Source organism: Aplidium turbinatum, chromosome 16 (assembly GCF_918807975.1).
Source record: "Aplidium turbinatum chromosome 16, kaAplTurb1.1, whole genome shotgun sequence".
In the NCBI taxonomy this organism is placed as follows: Eukaryota; Metazoa; Chordata; class Ascidiacea; order Aplousobranchia; family Polyclinidae; genus Aplidium; species Aplidium turbinatum.
In genome coordinates, this window is record NC_137487.1 from 9,270,374 (window position 1) to 9,298,020 (window position 27,647).

General features: G+C 38.3%; 2 protein-coding genes across 4 annotated transcripts; both read left to right on the plus strand.

Annotated features, from left to right (window-relative positions):
• Positions 1–2,868: 2,868 nt before the first annotated feature.
• LOC145785177 (uncharacterized) lies at positions 2,869–5,734 on the plus strand. The gene is made up of 4 exons (XM_082596871.1): positions 2,869–3,037; positions 3,241–3,428; positions 3,542–5,179; positions 5,660–5,734. The coding sequence occupies exons 1-4, from the start codon at positions 2,869–2,871 to the stop codon at positions 5,732–5,734; spliced, it is 2,070 nt and encodes a 689-aa protein (XP_082452997.1).
• A 3,161-nt stretch (positions 5,735–8,895) lies between these two features.
• LOC145785682 (uncharacterized) lies at positions 8,896–24,818 on the plus strand. Of its 3 annotated transcripts, none has more exons than XM_082597374.1 (10): positions 8,896–9,078; positions 15,676–15,804; positions 16,458–16,647; positions 16,816–17,006; positions 17,555–17,574; positions 19,018–19,105; positions 22,368–22,430; positions 22,559–22,621; positions 23,342–23,496; positions 24,016–24,818. In XM_082597374.1, the coding sequence occupies exons 1-10, from the start codon at positions 9,066–9,068 to the stop codon at positions 24,157–24,159; spliced, it is 1,056 nt and encodes a 351-aa protein (XP_082453500.1). In that variant the 5' UTR covers positions 8,896–9,065; the 3' UTR covers positions 24,160–24,818. The 3 variants fall into 3 exon arrangements, with proteins under 3 accessions (XP_082453500.1, XP_082453498.1, XP_082453499.1); XM_082597372.1 differs by lacking the exon at positions 8,896–9,078 and adding an exon at positions 9,348–9,570; XM_082597373.1 differs by lacking the exon at positions 8,896–9,078 and adding an exon at positions 9,992–10,124.
• Positions 24,819–27,647: the final 2,829 nt, after the last annotated feature.

Below are 27,647 nucleotides of genomic sequence, written 5' to 3' on the forward strand. Positions count from 1 at the left end.
TATATTATTTTAATGAGTGCATCATTTGTTGTTGTTAAAATGTAGAGCTGCTTTCAGTGATAGTTATTTATACCAACTGCTATAATTTAGCACAAAAAAAAGTGAGAAGAAGAGTTTAACTAATCCATTTATTGATTTTGAAGTATTTTTTATGCAAGACGCTTATTTGGGTATTGTTTGAAAGTGAAACTTTTATGCTTCTTGGAAAGTTCAATAGTAGGCATCAAAATATTGTATTGATCACATTTAGAAGGTGTTAGACCATCTTTCTGTCAATATTTTTTGCTTTCCAAGCACAGTTTACTTGGAAATCAGTATTTGTAGAATACGGGGTAAAATGGGTATGCTTATGATACTTTGCAAGAAGAAGTGCCACGGACCTACAAAAAGATTTGTAGGAAGTGATTTTGAAGATTTGTGGGAAGTGGGCTCCATACATTTGATCCTACTAAAGTACACCTCGAATTGTAACAGCACTCAAGAGTTGAATCTTCTTCAGCAATCATCTCAGTCTCCAAGAAAGCTGCTTCGACAATCCATCATTAATACAATTACTCCTCCTGCATTAGCTGAAATGTAAGGTGCTCTAGCCAACTCCAAAAGGAAGAGAAAACGAGTACAGGTCAAGACTAGGAAAGTATTGACTGCAGATACTGCTGAGAAATGCCTATTTATGGAAGAGCAACAAAGAAAGAATAAAAAATTGCAGTGGCAAGGAAACAGAAGTCGAATGAAGCTTGTTCCAGTCATCAATCAGGAGAGTCTGAGGATGATATAACTCATTGCATCGCATGTAATGGCCAGTTGGAGATGGATACTTCAGAAAATAAAGAAAATTGGGTTGCATGTGATGACTGTGATGTGTGTGATGAATGGACCTGTGTCTCTTGTCTTCTTTCTGACTTTAACATAGACACATACCGGTAGTGCATTTGCAGCCAATGCCACCAATAAACTTCTTGTCATTTGTATGGCAGTATTGTGTTTGTGTTGATATTTGATGTTAAATAACTTGTTACTGTATTATTTTGTATGCTTGTGTTTGTAGTTCTTTTTCCATGGTCTTCATTTTTCTATAATACAACAATAAAGCAAGTAATACTGAGTATATGTATGATATACCCATTTTACCCCGAGGCTTGGCTAAAATGGGTACCAAAATGCAGGTTCAAAATGATAGGCCTACAAGGTATATAAGTGAATATTTTTGAATATCATAAATATGACATATTCTACACATATCAAATGTTACATTGGAAAATTTTTTTAAATATTATAATACTTCATCTGTTAAGATTTTACAAGATTTAAAAGAAAAAATTAGCCAAAATTCTACCCGTATTACCCCAGTAGACCCTATAACATATATATCACTTACGATGCACTGTAGCTTTGTAAAATTAACGTTTTGATCTCTTTTTTGAAACAATGAAATGATAAGTTGTTTAGCCTACTTGGAACCTCTGACCTGAGCATTGGTCCCAATACCTGCATGGACTTTTTGCCAAATTCTGTGTTTGATCTATTTATAAAGGCAGTGGCTATTTGACCGGCCCCGGTCTTTGAATCTGAAACACTATTTGACCGGTCATGACGTCACTACATAAGTACTTTTTTCTTTTTCTCTTTCAAAGCAACAGACGAGAAGCGCCGATATAAACTTCTAAATTCAACACGTTTTGTTCAACTCAGTACCTGGCTCGTACGTTACATCTCGGCCTGCCATTCTAGAGGGGATAAGTTCGATACTATCTGGAAGCATTGCTTTTTTTCATCTAAACTTTGAACCGAAGCGCATTTTTGTGGTCAATTTTTAATTTGAGTAGCCTACAGCCCATTTTTTTATGTCTTTTGAAATGTGAGTAATAAAGTTAGAGTTTTTTTAATTTGCTGGAATTTGAGAATTTCACTGGGTAATTTTCCGATTCTATTTGAATAAGATTTCAAATTGGTTTTGTAATTGAATCATTGAAATTGTCTAAGTGTTTGAATAAAGAAAATGAATAAAGAAAAAGAAAGTTGCCCGAAATGCAGTAAAAAAGTTACAGTGGATGGAATTGCTTGTGACATTTGTGACTGTTGGTTTCATGCTAAATGTGTGAGCTTGACAAAAAATGCATTGCAAATTTTGTCAAGTCACAGCAGCAGTGCAACTGGTAGCAATGGGGTCATACAATGGTTATGTCCTGGATGCCAGAGAGGTTCAAAAAAGATTATGGATCATATAACCATGCTTATGAACATTCAACAGGAGCAGAGACAAAAAATAGAATTGCTAGAATGTGAAGTAACCAAGTTATATTCGCTGATAGAAACTGTTGAAGAAAAACCCTGTGAAAAAAACTCTCAAGTTGTTGAATTGCATGATGAAATGCAAAAGCTAAAGCTGGATGTTCAGGAAGATATGCACAAGCAAAGAAGGCAACTCAATGTAGTGGTTTTTGGGGTCGATGAATCAACATATGAAACTGAATCACAGCGGCGTGAGTCTGAAGGAGACAACCTTTCTGCTGCGGTGGAAGAGGTTATCTCACACAAGATTTGTATGGTTAACAACAAAAGGTTGGGGAAAAAAAAGGAGGGAGAGACACGTCCAATACTAGTCACACTGCAATCACTGGATGACAAACATAAGTTACTAAAAAATGGATATAAAATCAGTCAATCAAAAAAGTTTCAATTCAATGTGGATCGGACAAAACAAGAGAGGATGCTTTGGAAAAAACTGATACAAGAAAGAAATGCCAAAAGAGATGCTTGCACAAGCGACGAGGAAAAACTATCTTGGAAAATAAGGGGAATGAAAGTGGTAAAAGTAGGAAAATAAAGTTTATGGATAAAAAACACTCCATAGTCCTGTACACAAATATGGACACTTTGACAAATAAGAAAGATGAACTCCTTGCTAGAATTATCACCTCCAAAGCTGATATAATTGCTCTGGTAGAAATAAAACCAAAAAATTTTCAATTCCGTCTTACACAACAAGAACTGGAAATACCAGGATTTGATATCTTTTGCAAACTTGATGACACCGGTAGAGGAGTACCGTATGCATCTATACACATAAAAGTTTAAAAGCAGCTGAATGGCGAGATCCTTGCTGGCATCTTCCTGATGCATTGTTCATTGAAATAAAAGATAATTTTGGAGTAAATGTAGTGATTGGAATTGTCTATAGAAGTCCAAATAGTAGTGATGCTCACAATCAGAACTTAAACAACTTATTGTATAACCTAGGATCAAAAAACAATGATATTTTACTTGTTGGAGATTGGAATTTTCCTGAGATTGACTGGTCTGTGCCAATCTGTACCAAAGCTGTGACCCACCCAGCCAATTTATTTTTGGAAGCCTCTAGGAATGCATACCTTGATCAACATGTCGAACAACCAACACGGATACCGTACGAGTCGGAACTACACCAAGTTTAATTGACCTGGTTATGACAAATCAAATTGGCCTAATTTCAAATGTTACTGTAGGTTCCCCAATAGCTAAAAGTGATCATGCCACAATAATGTTTGACTTGCATTTGCAGAAAACCACCACCACAATGTCTAACTGGTTCTACAATTATTCCAAGGGAGACTTTAATGGTTTAAGGGAAAGCTTAGAAAAGGTGGACTGGGATCAAATACTGAGTGATACTTTAGACATACCGGTACCAGAGATGTGGGAAAAATTCAAGAATAAAATATTTGAGGCTCGTAACAAATTTGTACCTCATGTCAAGATATCTGAAAAACGACAAAGGCCAAAATGGTACTGCAATCAAGCCCAAACTGCAATACAAGCAAAACATAAGACATACAGAAAATGGCTAAAATCAAGAACAAATGAAGATTACAGATTTTACTGCAAAAAGAGAAATGCCTGTACAAAAGTCATACGTAATGCAGTTAAAAATTATGAAAAAACTCTAGCAGCAAATATATCTTGTAATCCCAAAGGTTTCTGGAACTATGTAAAATCTAAAACAAGGTATCAAGAAGGTGTTGCAGACATCGACACTGCTTATGGAAGAACAGATTCTGATAGTCTCAAAGCTGCTGAACTGAATAGTGCCTTTTGTGGTGTATTTGTAAATGAAGAGGACAATAGGAATGAAAGAGATTTTCCTTCATTCAGCACTAAATCACTCACTCATGAGATGGAAACAATCCATATAACTATTGAGCAAGTAAGAGCTGAACTCAAAGCACTTAATGTTAACAAAGCGATGGGACCTGACGCAGTGCATCCCAGACTGTTAAAGGAAGCTTGGTGTCAAATCACCTATCCCTTACAAAAAATATTTAATCAATCATTGAAAACAGGACAACTTCCAGATGAATGGAAACAAGCTAACGTAACAGCCATCTTCAAGGGGGGTGACAGGCATTGTCCATTAAATTACAGACCAATTAGTCTCACTTCAGTAGTTGGTAAAATTCTGGAATCACTTGTGAGAAATCAAATTACACTGCACATGACAAAAAATGGATTTTTCTCTCAACACCAACATGGTTTCATGCTTGGTAGGTCATGTATGACTCAACAAGTTGAAGCACTAGACAACTGGACTGAAATTTTGGGCCAAGGTGGTAATGTAGATGTTGCTTTTATGGACATAAAGAAAGCATTTGACACTGTGCCTCATAAAAGGTTGTTGACAAAGCTTGAGGCATATGGCATAGAAAAGTTTGTACTGCAGTGGATAAAATCTTTTCTCACATCAAGAAAGCAAAGAGTTGTTGTGAATGGACACTACTCAGATTGGAGAAGTGTTAAAAGTGGTGTGCCGCAGGGAAGTGTATTGGGACCAACATTATTTGCATGTTATATTAATGACATGACCGAAAGTGTAAAATGTAATATTAAGTTATTTGCAGACGACACAAAAATATATCAAAAAATAACGGACAAAAGTGACTGTTTAAAACTGCAGAATGATCTTGATGCACTGAATGAGTGGTCCAGAAAATGGAAATTGAAATTCCACCCAGAAAAGTCCTGTATTTTAAGAATGGGAAAAAACCCACCAACATTCAAGTATACCATGATTCAAGACTATACTGACAACTCAAGAAAGGAATTGACATTTGTGAGTGACTACAAGGACCTTGGTGTAGTTATTGATCAGGACTTATCATTCAGAAAACACATAGAAAAAATGGTTTCTAGAGCTAACAGTATGGTAGGACTGATTCGACGTTCTATATCTAATTTTGATACCACAGTATTTGTCACTCTTTTTAATGCATTAATTCGTCCAATTTTGGAATACAATAATTTGATCTGGTTCCCAACATATAAGTACTCTGTAGCTGTAGTAGAAAATGTTCAAAGGCGTGCAACCAAATTGGTTCCTGGATTAAGGCATTTGTCATATTCTGAAAGATTAGAAAAATTAAACTTGCCTACTCTAGCATTCCGACGTCTTCGCCATGATATTATTCAAGTGTATAAATATTTAAATGGTTTTTATGATGTAAATTATACTGTATTATTTCAAATGAATCCAAATACCTATGATACAAGAGGCCATAACTTAAAATTGTATAAGCCACAAACTATGTCAAGGCTGAGAAGCAACTTTTTCACAGTGCGTGTAGTAAATGCCTGGAATAATTTACCACCAACAGTCATAAGTGCACTTAGCTTGAATGCATTCAAGGCAAGGCTTGACAAGCACTGGAGCAGCAATCCATTGAAATTTACCTTGAAATCATCTTATGATGTTATGTATTAAGTGACAGTACTATTGTGTATGTATTTTTCATGTATATATCACCGTATTGTTTTCTGGTCCCACTAATATGTCTTCTAAAAGTTTATATATGTTATCAGATGTTATTGACGGATAGAGTTATTAGTTATTAAACTAGCTGTTAACCTAATTAACAGCAAATGCGTTATGTATATCAGAATGATGAAAAAGCACCTCGGTGCTTACAACATCAAATATTTATTATTATTATTATTATTAAAAATGCGCTTCGGGTCAAAATTTAGATGAAAAAGAAATGAAAAAAGAATGCTTCCAGATAGTATCGAACTCATCCCCTCTAGCATGGCAGCCCGAGACGTAACGTACGCACCACGGACTGAGTTGAACAAAACGTGTTTAATTTAGAAGTTTATATCGGCGCTGCTCGTCTTTTTCTTTGAAAGAGAAAAAGAAAGAAGTGCTTATGTAGTGACGTCATGACCGGTCAAATAGTGTTTCAGATTTAAAGCCCGGAGCCGGTCAAATAGCCACTGCCATTTATAAAATAGTGGTTGCTTGTTTGATATCTTGTGTTATGCTGATGAATAGATGAGTTGCGGTCTGTGATTGTTGCCACTCGCTTCATTAATTTGAATTACCAGGACTCACCACGAGGAGGTTGGCAACATGAGTCCCATGTATATATTTGCATAATATTATACATCAATACAGTGCTTATTGAAGCATAACAGGGATCACAGTTTTGAAAATGGCATTTTTTCTTTAATCTGTATTCACGTAATTGTTCGTTGTGTCGTAGTTTCAACTCGATAAAGTATGCTAAAATCGATTTCATGTTTGAAGTCACAAAAAATCTAAGGGACGTTTAGATAACCCATGAAATGAGAATAAACATTCAACCTCGCATTCGCTTTTTCTCTACCACGCGTTTTGACTTTGAAGTTGCTCTTCACGCGCGGGAAGATATGTGTGACTGTGAGCGTGCGTGCCCTGCGCATCTAAGTAGTAATTCACGTTCCGGAGAAAGCCATGTCGGCTGAGTGGTGAGAACGTCTGTGCGACGTTCAAAAGGCCATGGGTTCGACACTGCTTCAGAGCATGCGGCTGTGTCTCGGCAAAGACACTTAATGGCAAGCCAAAATAAGGGGAGCAGCTGACTCGAAGACTATATGTCACTTGGCTGCTTCCTGTCGTCTGTTGTATCGCATCTGTGATCGCAGTGTACTGTATGTTATCGCAATGGGCGCAAATAAAAACACGATTATTATTATGCGATCAGCTGCTGTTTTGCGGGCAAGAGCAACGTAGGCTGTTTCGCTTTCGGCGTTAAGTCCGTTTAAATGATCTAAATCTCTTTCGCAAACTATTTTATCTTTAGAGCTTCGGTGGAGAGTTTGTCTTGTTGAACCATAGGCATACGAAGCCGAGCAACGTGATTAAGTTTAACATCTTCAAGTTTATTACATTTACATAAACATAAAACTACGCAACAAATTAAGTATCGAATGTTTTCGACATCACAAGATGTCCTCTTCAGGAATAATATACATACAAATTAACTACATCTGAAAAAAAATACAATGGTTAACTAAATCTATAAAAAGAAAAAGACAAAAAACTGTACAGTACTTCTGACTAGCTCAAACTCAACGATATAGGCTCCACGAGAATCAAAGGTAACTGCATCAAAAGGTGTTAAACAGATTACATGATATGGTAAAAAGGCAAGGTGCGAAAAAACTAATTTTAAAATACAGAGAGCAAGAAAGACGAGCCGCAAGCATACAATTGTCTGTTCAAAAGGGGATTGTGACGTTTTATGTACAGGGCTTCCAAGATCTTAGTTTGATACTCAGACTTGCCTCTAGACATGATCTCAAACTGCTTGATAGAAACGTTATTTTGGCATTCTGTACATTAAAAATGTGATCTTTAATTGCGCTTTTCTGTATAGAATTCAAATTGAGGTGTTCCCCAGCTCTAGTCGATAAATGTCTTGTTGACATACCGATGTATGTCAGGCTTTTTGGATACGAAACCGAAAGATAAACCCGAAGAAGACGATTTTAGCAACTTTTTTGATATACCATTCTTGGGAAAAGATTCGGTAAGATTTTCAAAAAATCTAGCTAAAATTGTCAAAAAGAAATTTGATTGTGACATTTACCCTGTATATAGAACGTTCAAAGTAAGCAGATATTTGCAGCTGAAGTCGCCTACGCCCTTTGCTCTATGTTCTAATGTCGTTTATAAATTCAGGAGGACATCTTGTGATGTCGAAAACGTTCGATACTTAATTTGTTGCGTAGTTTTATGTTTATGTAAATGTAATAAACTTGAAGATATTTTATCTTTAAACGTTAATAATTAAATTGTAATACAAATTTACAATTTAAATTGTAATAGCCATTTTTGTTGCCCCTCAACTATAATTTTACGGGGAGCGCCGCCCCCTGGGAGTCGGTGCGTATGTGGGACATTTTAAGGACAAATAATAAAACTATGTTTTTTTATAGTCTAACACTTTACTGATGTGACAGGAAATTAAACATTAGCACAAAGAAGTGTTTGAATGATTTGCTAGCCTTCTGACACAGCATATAAAATAAGGCCAATTTATTTTTTTGTCTGAATTTTAGGCTACCTGGCAACTGTGGTTCTTTGCTGACATAATTATTTTTTATTTTTGCATCATCTCAATTTGTTATTGTGGCATCATACAACTTCGCAAGGCAAAGTCATGTAGTTTCTTCAATTTTTAGCAATAATGATTCAAGCAATACTGACTGAGTGATAAATGCCGGAATGGCCCGTTTCGGTGAGTCCGATTCGGTTAGTCCGATTCGGTGAGTCCGATCCCTTAACAGGGGATTTTTTCAATTTTTTTTTAAAATTATCGGGTACCGTACTGTAGCCTAATTATCATTGCCATTTTAGGGTTAGGGGTTAGAAGTTAGGAACTCACCGAATCAGACTCACCGAATAGTAGCAGACCCGATAAATGCATGAGTGATAAATCCAAATGCAGATGCTCTTTCAACCATGTGTAGTGAATAAGAAAGAATAATCTAGTTAGAGGGATGCACTGTGCCACAAACAAGTTGTCTGAGGTTTGCTGTGGCCTTCTGCTATTTTCATGTTTTTTTTTTTGTTAACTGTTATAAAGTAACAGATAAGATTTTCGATGTAACTGTTAATAGCAGTTATTTAAAAATAACAGTTAAGCACATCTCTAGCACCTAGTGACATATTTACATACCACAACATTTAAAACATGGAACACTTCACCCTGTCAATCTTGGTGTCCAGGCTTTAAGCCAGTTGCTCAAAACCTTTACATTGTTTACACGGAATGGCCCGTTTCGGTGAGTCCGATCCCTTAACGTGGGATTTTTTCAATTTTTTTTTTTAAATTATCGGGTACCGTAGCCTAATTATCATTGCCGTTTTAGGGGTTAGAAGTTAGGAACTCACCGAATAGTAGCAGACCCTTGTTTACAAGTATGCAAAACTGCCAACATTAAGCTTCCAAGAAGTCTTTCTCAGTTCGACGATAAAGTTCTCATGTCTAATAGAGGTGTTTATTTGACTATTTCTTTTAATCAATCTAACAGATTATTAGCCTTCTGGGTTTAACTCGTTTTTAGCCTTCAGTATTACCATTGTCCACATACAGCGTTTGTGCAGTTTGGTCAGAAATAAATGTGGCTTTGATTTTGAACTCACTTTGGCAATGAATGTAGAAGAAAAGAAGAGGCTACGAAAGTTCTTATTAGACCATGATAAAACTTTAATAAATTTCTTAAACCCTCTTCCCCTTCTTGACAAAATGCCGTATTTTGCAAAGGAAAGTGACGGTATGAAAGTGAAATTGATTTATCTATGTCATGTACTATTTTTGCTAAATTACGTTTGGTGTCCGACGTTTTCTTCGTAAACAGTTCTTCGTAAAGCAATTCTTCGTAAGCAATTTTTCGTAAAACAATTCTTCGTAAAGTTAATTCTTTGTAAAACAATTCTTCCCAAAGCATTCATTCGTGCATGCAATGGAGATTTGATGTATACGAAGAAATGCTTTACGAAAAATTCTTTTACAGATTTCATTTCACCAACATCTGTTTACGAACAATTGTTTTACGAAGAATTGCTTTACGAAGAATTGTTTACGAAGAATTTGCCTATAACCATTACGTTTGTAGATTGCATTAATATACTGCAGTTATTTGGTGGTTATCATGTTGTAGGCCTATGTGAAAATGGCTTTTGGTGTGCTGAATGTAGCCCAATGTTTCTAAACACAATACTACAAAATACGTATCTATTTGGGGTTTAAAAAGAACAACATTATTAGATGGACTTTGTAGCAGGAGTTTGTAACAAAGTTTTGAAATGTCAACAAAGAAATTATTAAGTATGTTTAGATTATGCCTTTAAACGTGTTGAACACTAGGATGGTGTTTTCAAAGTTCCTCACTGTGTACAGGGCTGCGATTTTTTCTTTCTTGTCGAACGACCAAAAATTCTGCGTTTGTTTGTCGAATAGTAATATGACGTCATAAGAGTCAGATTATAAGCGTTTGGCCGCGAATTACCACACAAGTTGAATGGTATCAGAGTCACTTACTGAAGTTTTTAATTGCACGCTGGTTGAGTGATTGCAAAGGAGTATCAAGCGCTAAGTTATGTAGCCTACCTACCGGACATGTATATTATTTGTTTTGCTCCATGAAGAGAACTGTTGTAAACGCGAAACTGAGGATCGCAAAAGAAAAAATTCCTTAGACTATACACCTAGCGTAGCCTAAAGTGAGAATTTTTCCTTTGGCATCTCTTTAGTCTCGCTTAGTACGTAAATGGTTAGGCCCGTACCCGCACGCAAACACAGCTTGGAGCGAAATATGCAACTTACCAAGAAACACAGCGAAGATATAGCGAAAAATAAACTGCAGATAAAAGAAAACGGAACAATACTACGATAATACGAAACAACGGCGTAATGTTACAGCGTTTAAGGTGTGCCGAGATGGCAAACAAGCCCCTTCACCTTCATACAACATTGCAACTTCAGACCGAAATCCAGATCTTTCGATTGTTGGTGGTATTTCAACATGAGAGGTCGTTTCAACTTCCTGATGAGTTTGAACATCTAGTGAAGCCGTGCTATCGCCAGGGCCTGACCTTGTATTTGCAGATGGTAGCTCACCGGCCGAACTGCTTGTGCAAACTCAGAAACATAAAATTTTATTGTTGAAAAGTGAAAACGTAGTAGGCGCATTTTACTTAACATGCTTTTGCTTACCACTATTAAATTAAACATGTTCAAAATTGAGAATGCTTTGCGACGTTAAGCTATTAAACGCTATTAGCCGGAAGTTTACCTGAATGATAAGTTCCAAAGTGACGTGGCAATGCTTCTCTCGGTAGCTCCTTCGAACAGATCCCGCACTTCACTCGCTGTTTGCTGAATCTAAACCGCTTCTCGGTAAGACTGACCGAAGCTTTTGCCATCCGTGTTGTCGGAGGCTTCTTTCGTTTTTTAGTCATGATAGGATACTGACTAACTGAAGACTATCCTATCTGTAATTGGGCAAAGCTATGCTGTTCTTACAACTTGCCTTGTCCACTCCCAGTGACTACCTACTATTCTTCTAAAAGCGAACTCTTATATATAGCGACCTTTCTTATCTGTGTTTCTGATTCTGAACATCTGGTCGAAAACTAGGCTATTTTCTGATGTAAAAAACTTGCGTAATAAGTAGGCTTTATTGTGTTCTTTTATTGTGTGCTTCTGTGATTATTTTCTCCTGTATCAATCACTTGCTGTAAGTTACAGTAGAATTTGCCTATAACGGCTTCGTTTATAACGTCAATTCGCCTATAACGTCACATTTCGCTCGGTCCTGGCAGAATTCCTATCTTTTACGTACATTGTAGTTCGGCTACAACAGCATCGCCTATAACGTCAATTCGCATGTAACAGCACCCTTTATTGGTCCCCAGACGTCTTTTGTTCGTTTATAACGTCACTTTAAGCCAGTGGTTCCCAAACTTTTTCAGTTTATGGCACACTAAAAAAATTATAAAACGCTCGCGGCACGCCTACAAAAGAAGAAAAGTTGGTTTTAAAAAAAATATTTTCATGTGTTAATGCGATGGATGTGCTTGTTTATACGAACATAATAATAGCCTATACGTCTGAAACGAGGTTGCATTGTTAACAAACATACCCGAATTTCGTCGTCAATTCCAAGCAGTCTCTCTCGTTTACTGCTTTTAATTTCAGTCAAAACAGAAAAGCTATGTTCATTGTTCACATAGCCATGAAAATGCAAATGGGAACATAATTTTAATTGCTTTTGCACCAATCATGGAATAGGATTTGGAAGCAGACAGCCAAAACTCATCCAAGTTTTGTTGTGGAAACAGCGTTTCTAAAAACAGGTCGTTTTGTAAATCAATAAGCTGTTCTTCTTCTGCAGAAAGATTGCTTGATTCATTGCTTCCAAATGGATTAATTACCCATCTAAAGTTGTTAACAGCAAATTCTGGGAAGTAATGTTGCAGTGCAAGCTGAAGTCCAAACAATCTGCTCATGAATTGCGGAATGATTTCTTGTTTATGAGTTGATTCATTAAGAGCGGGAAACGAATCAAAGACTTTCTTCGAGACCTTGGTTTTCCACAACGTCAACTTTTCGTCTAATGATTGTAGTTTTGATGTTGCTGTAATAATGTTTCCAAATGGACCTTGGAGACTAGAAGTCAACCTGTTCAGTTTTTATCGAACAAGTCAGAAAGAAATAGAACTGTCACCCACCAGTTTTTATCTAGAAGATAAAATGCAAAGTCTTTTCTTTGAGTTTCCATGAAAGAAATAACTTGAGTTTTCAAATGCACCATGCGCTTTAACACCTTTTCTTTAGAAAGCCATCGTACTTCAGTGTGATACAGCAGGCACTCGTACTCTGAATCCATGGCTTTACAAAGCTGAGAAAAGAGTCGATTTTGTAGCGGCGAGATCTAATGTAGTTTACCACATGGCTTACTTGATCCATAACTTCTTTTAAATCTGCAGGCAAAGATTTAGCTGCAAGAGCTTCTCTATGGATCATGCAATGTACAACTATCACGTTTGGATTTTTTTGAAGCACGTAGGCTATGCCACAAATCCTTTATTTTTGCCCCGCATTGAAGGACAACCATTAGTACAAACGCTCACGGAGTTACTCCACTTCAATTTAGAAATCAAAATATTTTCATCTATTAATTGGAATATGTCTTCTCCTTTGGTTGTGCCCTTCAATTCGTTGCAAAACAAACATTCATATACCAATGTTTCGTTATTAATTAACTCGCATATGCATGTCTGCATACCTTATTATAAATATTTATAAGCTACAGTTTTTTTTCTCCAAAATTCCAAAAAGATTTGCGGCACACTTGAGAATCCATGGCGGCACACTAGTGTGCTGCGGCACACAGTTTGGGAATCACTGCTTTAAGCCATCACCTTCACCACGAACGGTCAGTCTTTTAATCTAGTTATCGCTGCTGCTTACAAAATGTCTTCCCTTTATTTTGCTACGTCGTTCGCAGCAGGGACTTTAATTAACTGAATTAACTTTTTTCCCGCGTGAAAAACTATCACGTGTAAAAAGCAGCTCCACAGCTGACCTTTAAACAACTCAAAGCAACAGTTGTACGTGCTGTACTGTATAAACTAGCAGCCGCAATGAGTGTTACACAGTACAGTTGTCGAAAAAGGTACTGGCAGGACAAAGTCCCAGACACCGAAGTTCTCAGTAAAGCAAACATGCCCAGCACTCTTACCCTCGTAAAAAAGGCACAAATAAGATGGGCTGGCCATGTCCACCGGATGCCGAACCACCGCATTCCTAAACAACTGCTCTACGGAGAACTGACTAACGGCAAACGTCATGTAGGTGGTCAAAGAAAACGCTTTAAGGACACTTTAAAAGCTTCCATGAAAGAATTCGCCATCGACGCAGATTCGTGGGAAGATTTAGCCGCAGAACGACCAATATGGCGCAGTCTTATTTATAAAGGCGCAGAATCAGCTGAGAAACACCGTACGCTATCTGCTGTCAGAAAACGAGAACATCGCAAGGCCCGAGCCTCAAACAACCCTGGCCCTAGCCAACCATCCTTCCAATGTCCATCCTGCAGCAGAAGTTTCACCGCACAGATAGGCCTCATCAGCCATCTCCGCACTCATGTAGCCTACACTGACCAAAGTCAACACTAAAAAAAGAAAAAAGAAACTTGATCTCAGTCTCATTGGCCATCTTCGGAAACGAAGGGCGAACATCATCATCATCATCACAGTTGTCGAAAGAGATCTCGTTATATACTATTGTATATAACGAGCCATGTTGCGCAAATTACCTGTATCAGTGTATCTTTCGCTGTAGGTTTTTTTTTTTAAACAATTTCTTTGTTTACTGTATTTTCTGCGTGACTTTTGTCAGTTTGGTGGTATACAGCAAACCTGACTGGATTATACACCTCTTTCTTTAATCAAAAAACAGTTTTGAAATAGTTTGCGGTTGTTCGTCTATAACGTCAATTCGGCTATAGGCCTAACATCAGTTTTTGCAATCCCCTACAGGTGCCGTTATAGGCGAATTCTACTGTATATAACGGAAAGGAAATCTTAAATTTGTTTTCGTCATCATGCACTGGCTACATAAATCCATAATTGTTAAATCTTTCAAAGGATGGCATCTCGCCTGGTGCGAGACAAATTTCCTGCAGATGTCCAGACTTCCCAGCCAACAAACTTGTTTATACATGTCATGCATTGTGATTCAACGTCTGCAGACGTTGAATCAATGTAAAAACGTCGGGTTTTGCTAGCTGGGTTGTGTGCTTTTGTGAATGTGCAAAATCGCCCGTTACGTAATCACAGAAACTCTTTTAGTGGAAAGAAGTCGAGTTGCAACCGTGTTTATCTACTATTCTTTATTCACATTGCAAAACATTTCTGCAATCTTGGAACAACAAGTGCATAAGTCAGACATAAATACAAACTTGCAAACACGTTGACAACTAAAAGTAGCCTACTTCGGTTATTAAATACAAACTTGCAAACACGTTGACAACTAAAAGTAGCCTACTTCGGTTATTTCATCTATAAAAGAAACCCGTTGTGTTGACAAGCACAAAACGTGCGTGGCGAAATGTTTGATGGCAGGCGTTAGAACTTCGATCAAAGCATTTTCTCGCAGTGTTCAAAATGTTCTGGAAGTGAAGTCCTTTTCATAAAAATAGCGGCTTTTTTCATCCGTATTTCTGAACATCTGGTCGGAAACTAGGCTGTTTTCTACATGTGAAAAACTTTCATAGCAAGTATCCAACAGTCATTTTACCAGAGCAATATTATTAATTGGCTCAAACGGCGAAATACAAACTGGCATAGACGTTGACAACTCAATGTAGCCTAGGTTATTTCATCTATAAAAGAAACCCGTTGTGTCGAATAGCACGATTATGTGTGTTGCAAAATGTTTGATGCCAGGCGTTGGAACTTCGATCAAAGCATTCTCCAGCAGTGTTCAAAATGGCGGCGCTGACGCTTTGGGAGTTTCTCGTGTGAAGCGTCGCTTTTAGACCTTGCTTTGAAGTACCTGGCGCAAGAAAGTTTACATAAGTCAGCACTTTTATGATTGCATCACGTGATGCCCCCCCCCCCCGATTGTTCCTCGACCTGACGACGTTTAGGCCTCTCTCAGTTTTTTGCCTTTTTATTTTCCTTTTTTTTTGTTTTTTTTTCCGTAAGGCACGGCGTTTGTCGAATAGTGATGGCGCGTGTCGAGTGACCTCGTCACCAAAAAAGGCAAAAATCGCAGCCCTGACTGTGTAATGGGATTTTTATAGTTTATATATATTATACTTATTAATACAACAACATACTTTTTCAGATTGATATTGTTATGATTGCAGCTCATGCCAGGATTTACAAAGCGGTTGAATCTCCAGATGAACAAGTGAAAATATTTCTTGATGAATTGGGAAAGTCCAATGAGCCGGGTACTCTCCAGTATTTTCTAGATGCATTGCGTGCAACTCCAGGTACATTGCATTTGAACCATTATAAACTCGCATTGAGTGGTGGCAGGGCCGGATTTAGCTGATGGGGAGCCCCCCTGCAAAAAAATTTTTCGCGTCTACGGCGCGAAAAAACACCTTTACATCTACAGTAGCATTAATCCAACACTGCAGAGCATTTTGCAGAAACTTCAAAGGCTGAAAGAAAAAAAAAAAAGACACAAAATCACATTCTTTCCACGTAGGGGGGGCCTTTAAATGTCGGGGCCCCCCGGGCACCTGCACCCTCTACCCCCCCTAAATCCGGACCTGAGTGGTGGCCAGGCCTGGCCCATACAATTGACTGCTGATGTCAAAAATAGGCAATGCAATGAAAATATAGTAAACTTTGTTCTATGTATTTAATCAAGCTATATTGGCTTGGTTCCGACGTAGTTCGATTAACCAGGTTGACTGTATTGGCCTCTTGCTTGGTCACAATAATAATATACTCTACTATCGCAATAGCAGGCTAATGAAGTCATACCAGTAGTAGTCTGTTAAAATTAAGCAAAGAAATTATTGAATTAAGCCTGTCGGTTGAATAGAAGCTTTCAAAACTTTTTGTCAAACCATGCCACTTTTTAAATCTAAAGCACATATTGAAAAACTCTATAATAGGTTTGACTTTCTTTTAGATCAGGAATGGCTTTATCAATTGGTGACTGGCAAAGTACCTGATGAAGATATACAAAAATACTTCTATCATCTGGAAAACATAAATTCTATCAAACAAGTATTAGCCATTATTAAGCCACAGCTGAAAGGAATTAAATTGGTTGAAGAGCTATTGGATGACATGTCTGTTTATCTTGATTCTAAAGAAACGTAAGATTGATTTTTCTATTTATAAATCTGTAGAAACTATTAACATGAAAGGGAAAGTTCTTGATTATTTCTTTAATTTGTCCTGAAGGTGTTAATTTTTAAATTTGTATTTTCATTTTAGCAAAGCTTACTTTGTAAATTTGGAGTTTGTACACAACACTTTTTCAGGTGCTTTTTGCGAAACAAGTTGAAAAATGTTGGAAATGAAATAGGTTTGTTCTGGATTTTTCGTTACTTGCAAAGAAAAGACCCAAAATGGTTGAAAACACTATACGAGCATGTGAGAGAGCGACGATATAATGATGGTGATTCCGCACGAACAACTTTAGCAGATGCTCTTCAAGAATACTTTGATTTTGGTGAGCTTAAGTTTTTACCATCGTCGAGACATACTTTGCTTCATGAATTTTGATTGCGTTATTGTACGTCGTCGCGCATGCAAAGTTTTAAACTATTATTTTGTTTTCATCAACAAAAATTTTCACTTTGCATTTGCAAGTCAAAAGAAAAGTAGTGCAATTTTCGAACAACATTATTTCGTCATGTATATGATGTATGTATAATTGTATACTGTACCCAGACAGTAAATCGGTCGGGTTTTTTACATTGATTCAACGTCTGCAAACGTTAAATCAATGTAAAAAATGACTGATTTGTTGTCTGTATAGATCAATAGATTCACTGATATACCCTTGTTGTGAGCTTCCTAGTCAGCAGTTGTGAGCCGAGCATATCGCATTTGAGCAAGTGACAACTGGGCTAACCACACTTCAGCAAGTTGCTGCTAAAGTTGACAAATGATAAAAAAACTGAGCAAGTAAATCTGATTTGCTGACTTAGTAGTAGCTGAAATGAACTTGCTGAGTTGCCACATGCCGAATGGTCTGACCACCTTTTTTTATTGCAGACGCTGATAAAGACAATGACGTGAGTATATATTGTTAGAGTGCCTTTGTTACCAGACTATTTCACAACGAGCGAACGAGCGTGCATAACAGCATTGCCGAAGACTTACAGCAATAAACGTTTATGACACTCTGACTGTGTGTTTTGTCCTGTCAATGTTTAAATATTTAATCATGAGCGATGCTGCCAGAATAAAACTTTCGAAAGGGCTTTCTCAGAGTTATATTTCTACAATTAAATTCCAATATTTCTCATTGTTATTCACCATGTATCAGTAAAGTTACTTTCCTTTCCACAACTTGGTTAAAAATCCGTCAAGAACAAGTTGATTTAATTGTTCTCAAGACGCATGACCAGGGTATGGAATGGAATGGAAGACGTTTTTTCCATCTTCCATCCCGAGATTTTCTTCTATTCCATCTCCATTCCATCTTAGAAATCTTCCGTTCCATCTCAGAAATCTCTTCCATCTTCCATTCCATCTTCACATTTTGTGATCTCCACGTTGAATATGCCACAAATAAACCTAAAAACCATAGGCTAAATTTAAGCTAAAAATTTAACAGCAATATTTTCCTAAGGATTACGTATTGTTTTGTTTCCTTCTGTTTTCCATCAACTTTGCAATTGTAGTTTTTCGTTTCGAAATGTACAAAAATCTATCTTGTTTAACTGCTTTCTCGAAACAAAACCCACGAGAATCTCCAAACATAGAACACAAGTGTCGTATGATGGAATGCTGTCAAACGTCAAGAAGTTTCCTCCTCTTGGGAGAAGTGTAAATCGTTTATTGCTTTCTGTTTGGTCAATTCTGCCTTACGACAGTAGGTTTGACAAATAGGCTACGCGAAGTTACGCGTCAGGCAACAGTCACGTGGGTTTAATACAAACCGAAAATCGAATTATTTCTGCAAACAACGTAATATTTTGAATGTCTTGATAAAGCGTTAGAAAGTTAATGATGGAATTGGGATGGAAGATTGTCTTCCATCCCATCACCGAAATCTTCCATTCCTTTCCATCCTTGACATTTTCCATCTTTCATCCCAAAATCTGTCTTCCATCCCAACATCCCATTCCCTGCGCATGACATTTTGCTATTGCTGTTGTGCGTTTGGTTAAGCCTTATAAGTTAAGGCTGTTAAGATGCTTCACCGGGATTTATCGGCTAGCTTACATGCTGTGTGAAGAAGTAGGCCTGCGACTAGATCTTGCACGCAAGCTTTCGGCTGATTTGCATTTGTGAATAGAATTGTGTCAACACCATGTTTTTTTGCTTGTTATGTAATTTCGTTCTCGTCAAGGGTTCATTGTACAAGGCATTATCTTTTGACCATTTCAATCTGTCTCAAATTGTGTCCTACAAATTTTTAATGGCAAAAGTTGTGGTCTACTGTAGTGGTAAATTTAGTATTCACAACGTTCGTGCTGGTACATTTTGGATAAATTTAACTTTTTTCAAAGGAGGATATGGATGTAGATGAAACGAACACGGAGGTTGCCACAGTCTCTCACACTTACACGGAGCATGAAACAGAGCTTAGCAATGCTGGTGCGTGGATTATCTTACTTCTTCTATCGAGTCTTCTAAAGTTTGTTGATACACCACAGATTGACACATTCTTCCGCAACGGAGTTGTACACTGACAGGTCCCACCTACTGCACCGGGTGGCAAGCCGAGGGCAAACAAGAAGGTGGTCCGCTGTTTGGGGCTCGGTGCCACAGATACATACAACAGGGCCCGTGTCGTAGCCCCACTCCACCATTGCAGACTTAGTACGTCCAACACCGGTTCGGAGTCGATTTAGTGTTTTCCACTTTGCCCAAGGAGCGTTTGCTCCTGGGGGGAGGGACTCTGATGGTGGGATCTTCATTTCACTGTATGGTGGTTCATTTTCGAATTGTTGTTTCCATTGCTTAAGTCTTGTTTTTTCTTTTGTTGAGGTTAGTGGCTGAACGTCTGTTAGGAAGCTTTTTCTTGATTTCAACCGGGTTTGTGCAGCAGTTTTTCCAAATAGAGGATGTTTTTCATCACATGTTTGCTTTAGCCTTTCAGCTTGACTGTTAACGTCTCTTCTTATGTGTGGTGGTGCAATACCAGCAAGCAGATAAAGTTTGTTGGTATTTGTGGGCTTCAGACACCCAGTAATAAGACGACAAGAATGATTGAGTACCGAGTTAAGCTTCGATGAGTGACAGGACCCGTTCCAAACAGGGCATGCATATTCTGCTGTGGAGTAGCACAAAGCCAATGCGGTCATTCTGAGGGTTTGTGGATTAGTGCCCCACCCAGAGTTGGTAAGCTTTCTCAGGATATTGTTTCTGGTGTTAACCTTAGCCTTTGTGTTTTCAATGTGCTTTTTGTAGCTGAGAGTACGGTCCAGTGTCACTCCAAGGTAGACGGGGTTAGGGCAATGTTCCAGCTCTGTTCCCGACCAGGAGATTTTGAGGGTCCTTGTAGCTTCTCTGTTTTTTAGGTGGAAAGAACATACTTGTGTCTTTGAAGGGTTAGCTTTGAGGTGATTGTTGGTGTGATATTGTGTTAACTCCTCGAGCGACTTTGTAAGGTTTTGTTCTATAGCAACAAAGGTCTTTTCTTGTGATGTTATGCAAAGATCATCGGCGTATATAAACCGCTTAGTGTGTTGATCTATCGGCTGATCGTTGGTGTATATAGTACAGTAACGGTGCTAGAACACTTCCTTGAGGAAGTCCATTCCGTTGATGATGCCAGCGGCTTGTTTTTGAATTCAGGATAACTTGGAATCGTCTGTTGTGGAGTAACGTTGCTATAAGCTTTGTTACTGCAGCATCTTTGGACATCTGCAAGATCTTTTTCAGCAGGAGACGATGGTTTACTGTGTCATAAGCCGAAGATAGGTCAACAAATGCAGCACCAGTAATCATACCTTTCTGGAATCCGTCTTCAATATGTTGCGTTAGACACAGCAATTGACCTGTTGTTGACTTTCCAGGCCGAAAGCCAGCTTGTTGGGGAATTAGTTGTGGTTCAACAGAAGGTGATAGTCGGCCAAGAATTAACCTCTCGAACAATTTGTAAAGGTGACACAGTAAAGAAATTGGTCTGAAGCTTTTTGCTAGAGATGGATCTTTTCCAGGTTTCAGAAGAGCAATGATCCGTGCTTTCAACCAGATTTTTGGGATGTGTTTCTTTGCCATGCAACAATTAAACAATTTTAGAAGCCACTTTCTAGCCAAAGGACCAAAATGTTTTATTTCTTCAGTGAAAATGCCGTCTAGTCCAATAGCTTTGCCATTTTTGAGAGTATCAATACCTGCCTTAAGTTCGTTTGGTGAGAAGGGTTTTGTTAAACCAGTATTTTCAGTATATTCCACATTCTTGATTTTCGGTCTGGGGATTTTCTTTGTTGGTTTACCATTTTCCAGCAGCTGGTGGGCAACTTTATTAGCCGTGATAGGATAGTGTTGCTGTTTTGATTCTGATGGATCGTTACTTAATTTTCGTATTAGACTCCATGCCTTCTTGCTATTCCTCGACATATCTGTTGCTTCGATGGTGTTTTGCCATTTTCGTTGCCGTTCTTCGGAGATGGAGATCATCAGGAGTTCGCCGGTAAGGATGGTAGCTTCCGCAAAAGGGTCTTCTTCAAACAGTTGTTGGTACTTTTGCAACAGTTTGGCACTTTCGCAGTTTAGACCGGGAATATATTTTGAGCTACATCCACGTGGGATGTTTCTCTTGGCTATCTGGCGCACAAGATTGGCAAAGGATTCATAATTTTCTGGCGCTGGGTCAACTGATTTTATTTTGTTTTCAAGTTCTTCTGTGAAACATGCCCAGTTTGCCTTTTGAAAGTTGAAACGTCGTTGAAAAGGAACACTTGATGGTGAGATTGCGGCAGAGATGCTTATGCTGATTGGACGGTGTTGTGTTCTTGGGATAGCATTCAAGACTGTTTTCTTACACATTCCTGCAATTCTATTGCTTGAAAATGCAATATCGGGGTTGTAACCAGATTTCCATCTTCTGCTATTGAATGAGTGGGGCTGTTTAGCGTCATGTATTAGTTTGAGTTGGTAGTTTTCAGCCCATAATTCAACAGCTTCACCATCAAGGTTTGTTTCACTGTATCCCCACTGGGTGCTATGGCTGTTAAAATCACCAATCACAACATGTGGTTTCTCTGTAGTTAAGAAAGGAGGAAGTTCAAATTGGGTAGGTGGCGGTTTGTAAATGGAGGTGATGTTGACATGAGTGAGCTCAACAGACAGCGCTTCGATGTCCTTCAGATTGAGCTTTGATGTTGATTGCACAATCAGTCCTTCTCTGACAAACATGGCACTGCCATGTTTTTCATGCGGCCTTTCAATGACATTTTTCATGTCATGTATCACTGTATCGTATTGCCGGTAGTTCTTCTTCCTGAAATTTTGCTATGTTCGTTAATGCCTTACTAGTAATTATCTTACTAGAGTTTTTTCATACAAGTTTTGGAGCGAATGCTTGATTGTTTTTTCTGCTGATTTTTTTTACGTTGAACCTTCAGTTTATCCAATAAATATTTGTTCTTGTAGATAGAGTGCCTGGCTCTCTGCTGGCTGTCCCGTGCACTCTTCGTGTCACAGGAACCAGACATTAACAATAATAGCTTTGTTTTTTAATGTATTGTTGTAACTTGTTACCTTGCATTGCTCATCGAAGCATGGTGTCAGACGCATATCCATTGTGGGGAAGTAGAAAGTACATGACAAAAATTTGGAAACACTTTTCTTGCCGTTTTGTATTTTATTGTCGTACAAAAACTTTTTTTAATTTTATTAAAATTTGCAGACTCGCCCATGGTGCTCAATATTCCTCCGCCAACTTTGCAAGACCCAAAAATAAATAAAATTGGTATGTACTTTTTTTGTTGTGTTGTGTTTTCCCTTGTCGAAGACAAAAATTTGGAAATGGAAAATTGTAATTTTGCTTTTCATTATCGCATAAAATTTTTTCATTCAACATCAAACTTTATGTTACAGACTCGCCCATGGTATACAATATTCCTCCACCAATTTCGCAAGAGCCGAAAATAAAGAAATTCGGTAAGTATATTGTTTTACTACCGCAAAACATATCCCCTTTGTTTTACAGTAGCTGATTTGCAGAATCGCCTCTGTAAGTTTATTCATATTTGTCTTTGGTTTCGAATGTTCAAAACAGTTTGTTTTATTGTTCCTTATTAGACAAACAAAACAAAGTAACTTTAGCGGGTTTAACATGTTTTATTACAAAGAGAAATAGCATAATTAAAAAATCAACTTATTTTCGACACGTACGTGTGTCCTCATCAGGAATCTGATTATGCACCATAACTGTAACGATACTCCGGACTGAAAAGCCTTTTATAATTATCTATCTTATCTTACAATTTTCATTATATGTATATTACAGATTTAAGTAATTCCTGATGAGGACACACGTAGGCTACGTGTCGAAAACGTTTGAGTTGATTTTTCAATTACGTTGTATCTCTTTGTAATAAAACATGTTAAACCCGCTAAACTTTGTTTTGTTTTCTATGTTTCAACAAAGCAAAATCTCTACCAAAGCTTTATTGTTCCTTATTAAATGAATGTACGCCGTGAATATTATACACTAATACCAGCCTTGTAAGTTAAAAGCGTATGTCATTTTTTTAACCTTTCAAGCTATTCCAGCTGTGTGATTCAGGCTTGAGAGCTGATGATCACACCGAATACAAAAAATAAAAATTCCACAGACTTGAGTGATTACCGTGAACAACATGAACAATATTTTGTCAGAGGAATCGAAAGAGGCTAAGCAATTGCCCCAATTGAAGCCACTCAGGACGGATACAAGGTTTCGAGTCGGTGAGCTTGTTCGAATCTCCCTTGAAGCAGACGATTTGAAAGTTCTTCAGAATGACCACGGTGGCTGGAGCTCCGCGATGTCACAAGTAATGTTTTTGAACGTCATTTTAATATCAACTTAATGCTTTTCAGCTGCCGAGTGTGGCAAGAATAGACACCTGTTTCGGCCATGAGACTGTGCTCATCAGTATCGCACCACTAATTCATGCCACAGAGATTTCGGCCGCTGCTTTTGCAAGTCAATTGAAGTCTTACTGTTGTTAAAAAAAAATAACCAAACCAGCTGTCGCCAAGAATGTAGGTTGTGTAGAAGGAACGATCTACCTGCCGTCGTCATAAGGCTGAGTAGTGAGTACTCACTTTAGATAAGTATTAAGTACTCAGCGAAAATGACATGTTTTTCAGTTGTGTGTCCAATGTCATACTGTGTATATGGCAAAATTCTGAAATCGGTTTGCACGTTTCAACAGAGGTTTGTAGCCTAGGCAACGCAAGAGCCTGCCGCCACAGGTGTTGAATGACGCGCGTTTTATCAATCAGCGAGTAAAGATTTGAACTTACTTCAGCAACTTGAAATCATCCGATGAATTTTATATTGTTTGTAGCTAATCGGAAAAGAGGGCCGTGTGTACCAGATATCGGGCAATGGAGACGTGCAGGTCCGCTACGAGAAGCGTTTGTTGAAAGGCTTGCAATATAAAGCTCCAGTTTGGACATTTAATCCAGCCGCGTTGGAGCGTATCGATTGACCAAAGACAGCCATATTCATAGCAACATCGTGCTATCCTTTATAACTTTCGAAAGTAGATCTCCCGAGAAGCCGATGCCATACCAGTTTGTCGAATCCAGGCTTATACACGGTGATTGAAGATTTAGACTAAGTGGACGGGAAGGCAAGAAAGCCTGTTTTCGTGTCCATCTTCAGACATGTCATTAAGTATCGTGCCAAAGACACAGCTCTTCGTCGGAGTGACGTACCAAAGGTGTCACCATTTGGCTATGCAGCTGACACCAGTTTGTGATAAGACAAACGGTGTCGTCACAGCGATGGCAAAAACTTCAAGTTTTTGAACGGTGAAGTGAAATGAATCCTTTGTCCTTTGAATTTCAATTTTCCTTACAAGCAATTCGTCTTATTATTTTTCTTATTTTTTGTGGTTTTCAGCCTTACTTGGCTTTTGCAAAGTAGAGAGCAAGAAATAATGTAAATCCACCTACAATTTTTCGCCTATATAGAATATATGCGTAGTTATTTGCAAAAAAAGTTCAATGCTCCCTGTTGTAGTTTATTTGTGCATCATGTCTGAAACAGCTTTGACATTTGTTGCGATCTTGCGCTGCATTTATGCTTTGCATCATGTTTCGTAGACCTCACGACTTATTTATTAAACTTGAAGTCTATATATTATCGTTGGCACATCATGCTATGTTTTCAATGCCTTCGTAGGAATGTGTTGCACTGGTGGTATGATCACTGAATGGTTGTGATAAATCAAGGGCAGCTAGTACAAAGAGATGTCTTGACTGTAATTACCGGAGAGATTCCTGAGGTGGGACGTTGATGTTATGCTTAGAGCAAGTGGTCTAGAATCTAGATCTTCTGTCCGGCGAGCCAGGCGTATAATGGCTCCCTTTCGGCGAAGCCCGGCGAGTTGGATGCATGCAAGGATTGGTAAGAACTCCGTTGGAGTTGGTTGCAGACACAGTCCTTTTTGATCGAATAAAAAAATACAATTGTTAGCAAAACGTTGCACAAAATTGCCAACCTTGTCCCAACCCATCCAGAAAATAGCCAACGTTACACTTGTTTATTTTGTGCAACCTTGGGAGAAAGAAACTTTAAACTGTTTCGGTATATCCAGCACGTGATAATGTTCGCGTTTTTTCGCATTTTTGGACCTCTGCTCGGTTTGGCATAAACAAACTGAAGCAGCAGTTTACACTTTTCTGAGATTTGACATCAAAAAATTACTAGGTTGGCAACACTTCTGCCCAACGCTGGTTTTAAATATTCACACTCACATTAACCGGTAGCCTATAATTGTAGGTTACTGCATCAAAAAAACAATAACAGCATTGATTGCCTGCTGTTAATATTTAAAATCATAGCAAATGATGATGTTCAACTAAACCAACATTCAACAAACATTTGGGTAATTTGAAAGAAAATACCAAAACTGTTAAGAATTGGCACAACGTTGGCAATACTTCAGATTCATGTTTGCCAGTCACACAACTGTGATTTTCAACTAAACCGCATAAAAAGTAGTCTGTGTTGGTATTTTCAAAGATGAAAACAAGTAAACGTGAAATAATTAGAAAAATTGTAAGCTTAATTGTTGGCCTAGCTGCTGTTGGACAAATTTGCCAACATACCCAGCAAATAGCCAACGTTGGCCTAACAATGAATGTTCGCTGCGAGAAGAGTCCAGAGGGTATTTGGATCCTGGACCAGGATTATTCCTGGGCCCATAACCTTTCTGAGGAACCCGTAACTTGAAGAAACCACCTCGTGTTCTTTGGATATAGTGCGTTTTTTTTTTCAGAAGCGTCTTTAATTTGTGTCCTGAGGATGTCACTGGTACGGTGGCCGGTCGATTGGTCGAAAGACATTTGGTCGACAAGACATTTGGGTTAGGTTAGGGTTAGTTAAGGATTAGGTTAGGGTTAGTTAACCCTAAAATGAATCGTTCTGTCGACCAAATGTCCTGTCGACCAAATGTCCTGTCGACCAAATGTCCTGTCGACCAAATGTCTGTCGACCAAATGTCCTGTCGACCAAATGTCTTGTCGTCCTGTCGACCAAATATCTTTCGACCAATTGACCGGGTACCACTGGTATCGGGCCCAAATTATCCTCTCAACCGTTTTAAACATTGCAATAGAATAAGTAGCAACAGAAAATACCGACCATTACTAAGAACAATAAAATATTTCATTGAGAATTTCCAGAGATGTAGGCATACTTGCGGCGTATACGTAGACTTTTTGTTTACGCTAACGCTTGCGGCCACATTTTTTTGGATAGTTTGCGCTTGAGGCTACGCCGTAAAGTTTTCGCGGGTTTTTAGCGCATAGCGTCAACTAGGGATGGTAGAAGTAGGGGATTGCTCACTCAAAAGTAAGGTGGACAACTGGAGGGTCACCATGTTATGACAAAATTTGATGCAACTACAGCTTGAGGTCTACTTTCATACTCAGGTGCAGTTTATATGACCTGTCCACGTGTGTACAAACTGTGTATCTCCAAAATAAATGTAGGAAATTTGTGATATCATGTTCATTTAATAGTATTCAAGTCATGATAATGCAAGGGTAGACTTCACGCAACACCGGTAACGGTAGGTAACCTCAAACTGCTGTAGCCTAGTGAGGTTTTGCAGATTTTGTAGCACCCAAAATTTTAACCAAATATAGCAATTCATTTGATGAGAATAAATTTACCTAAAAGCAAAGAAAATGTTGTGCAATTCTGCTAATTTTTGAACTTCTTAGTAACCCTCCAGCTGTCCATTTCGTAGGAAAAATCATTAAAGTAAGTCGCCAACGCATACTTTTTAATGTATTTTTTTCGCTACAACACGCCAATACCTTCCAGCGCTGCAGTTGAAAGAATGTTTTCAATCGGCAAAGACATATTGGAATCAAAACACAGCAAAATGTCAGATGGACACTTTCAGATGCTTGTGTATCTTCGTGGAAATTCAAAATAAAACTTTTTTGTTTCGAGCGGTTTATACCGTGTGAATGTTTGGCACCTAGCAAACAAAATGAGTTTACGCTAGTGTATGCACTGACGCTGACAGCTTTTTTTACAAGTTACGTTGACGCATGCGGCGTATGGTTTTTCGAACGTTTACGCTGACGGCGTCAATATTTTTTGTATGCGCATACATCACTGAGAATTTCTAACCCTGACTTAACTTCTAACCATCTTCGGTTAGTTTAAATCTTTATCCTCGGCCAGAGTCGCACAAAGCCTCTGAATCTGATAGTTATTCCTGGCAGTTTCGCATACTTGTAAAAGCATAAACCACTGCCGCAAGGCCAGTTACCGATATCGACAAGAGTGAAGTTTTTGACTGCGGTTGAAGTGTTGTTGCCGGGGAATTATTCCATTCATTAGACGCCGCTGAATGGAGAGCAGTCTTTATAGAATGCGTTGTTCGAGAGTCAAACCAGCGCCGCTTATCTTGAAGCTTCTTCGTTCTCGAAGTCACATGCTAATAAACTGAGC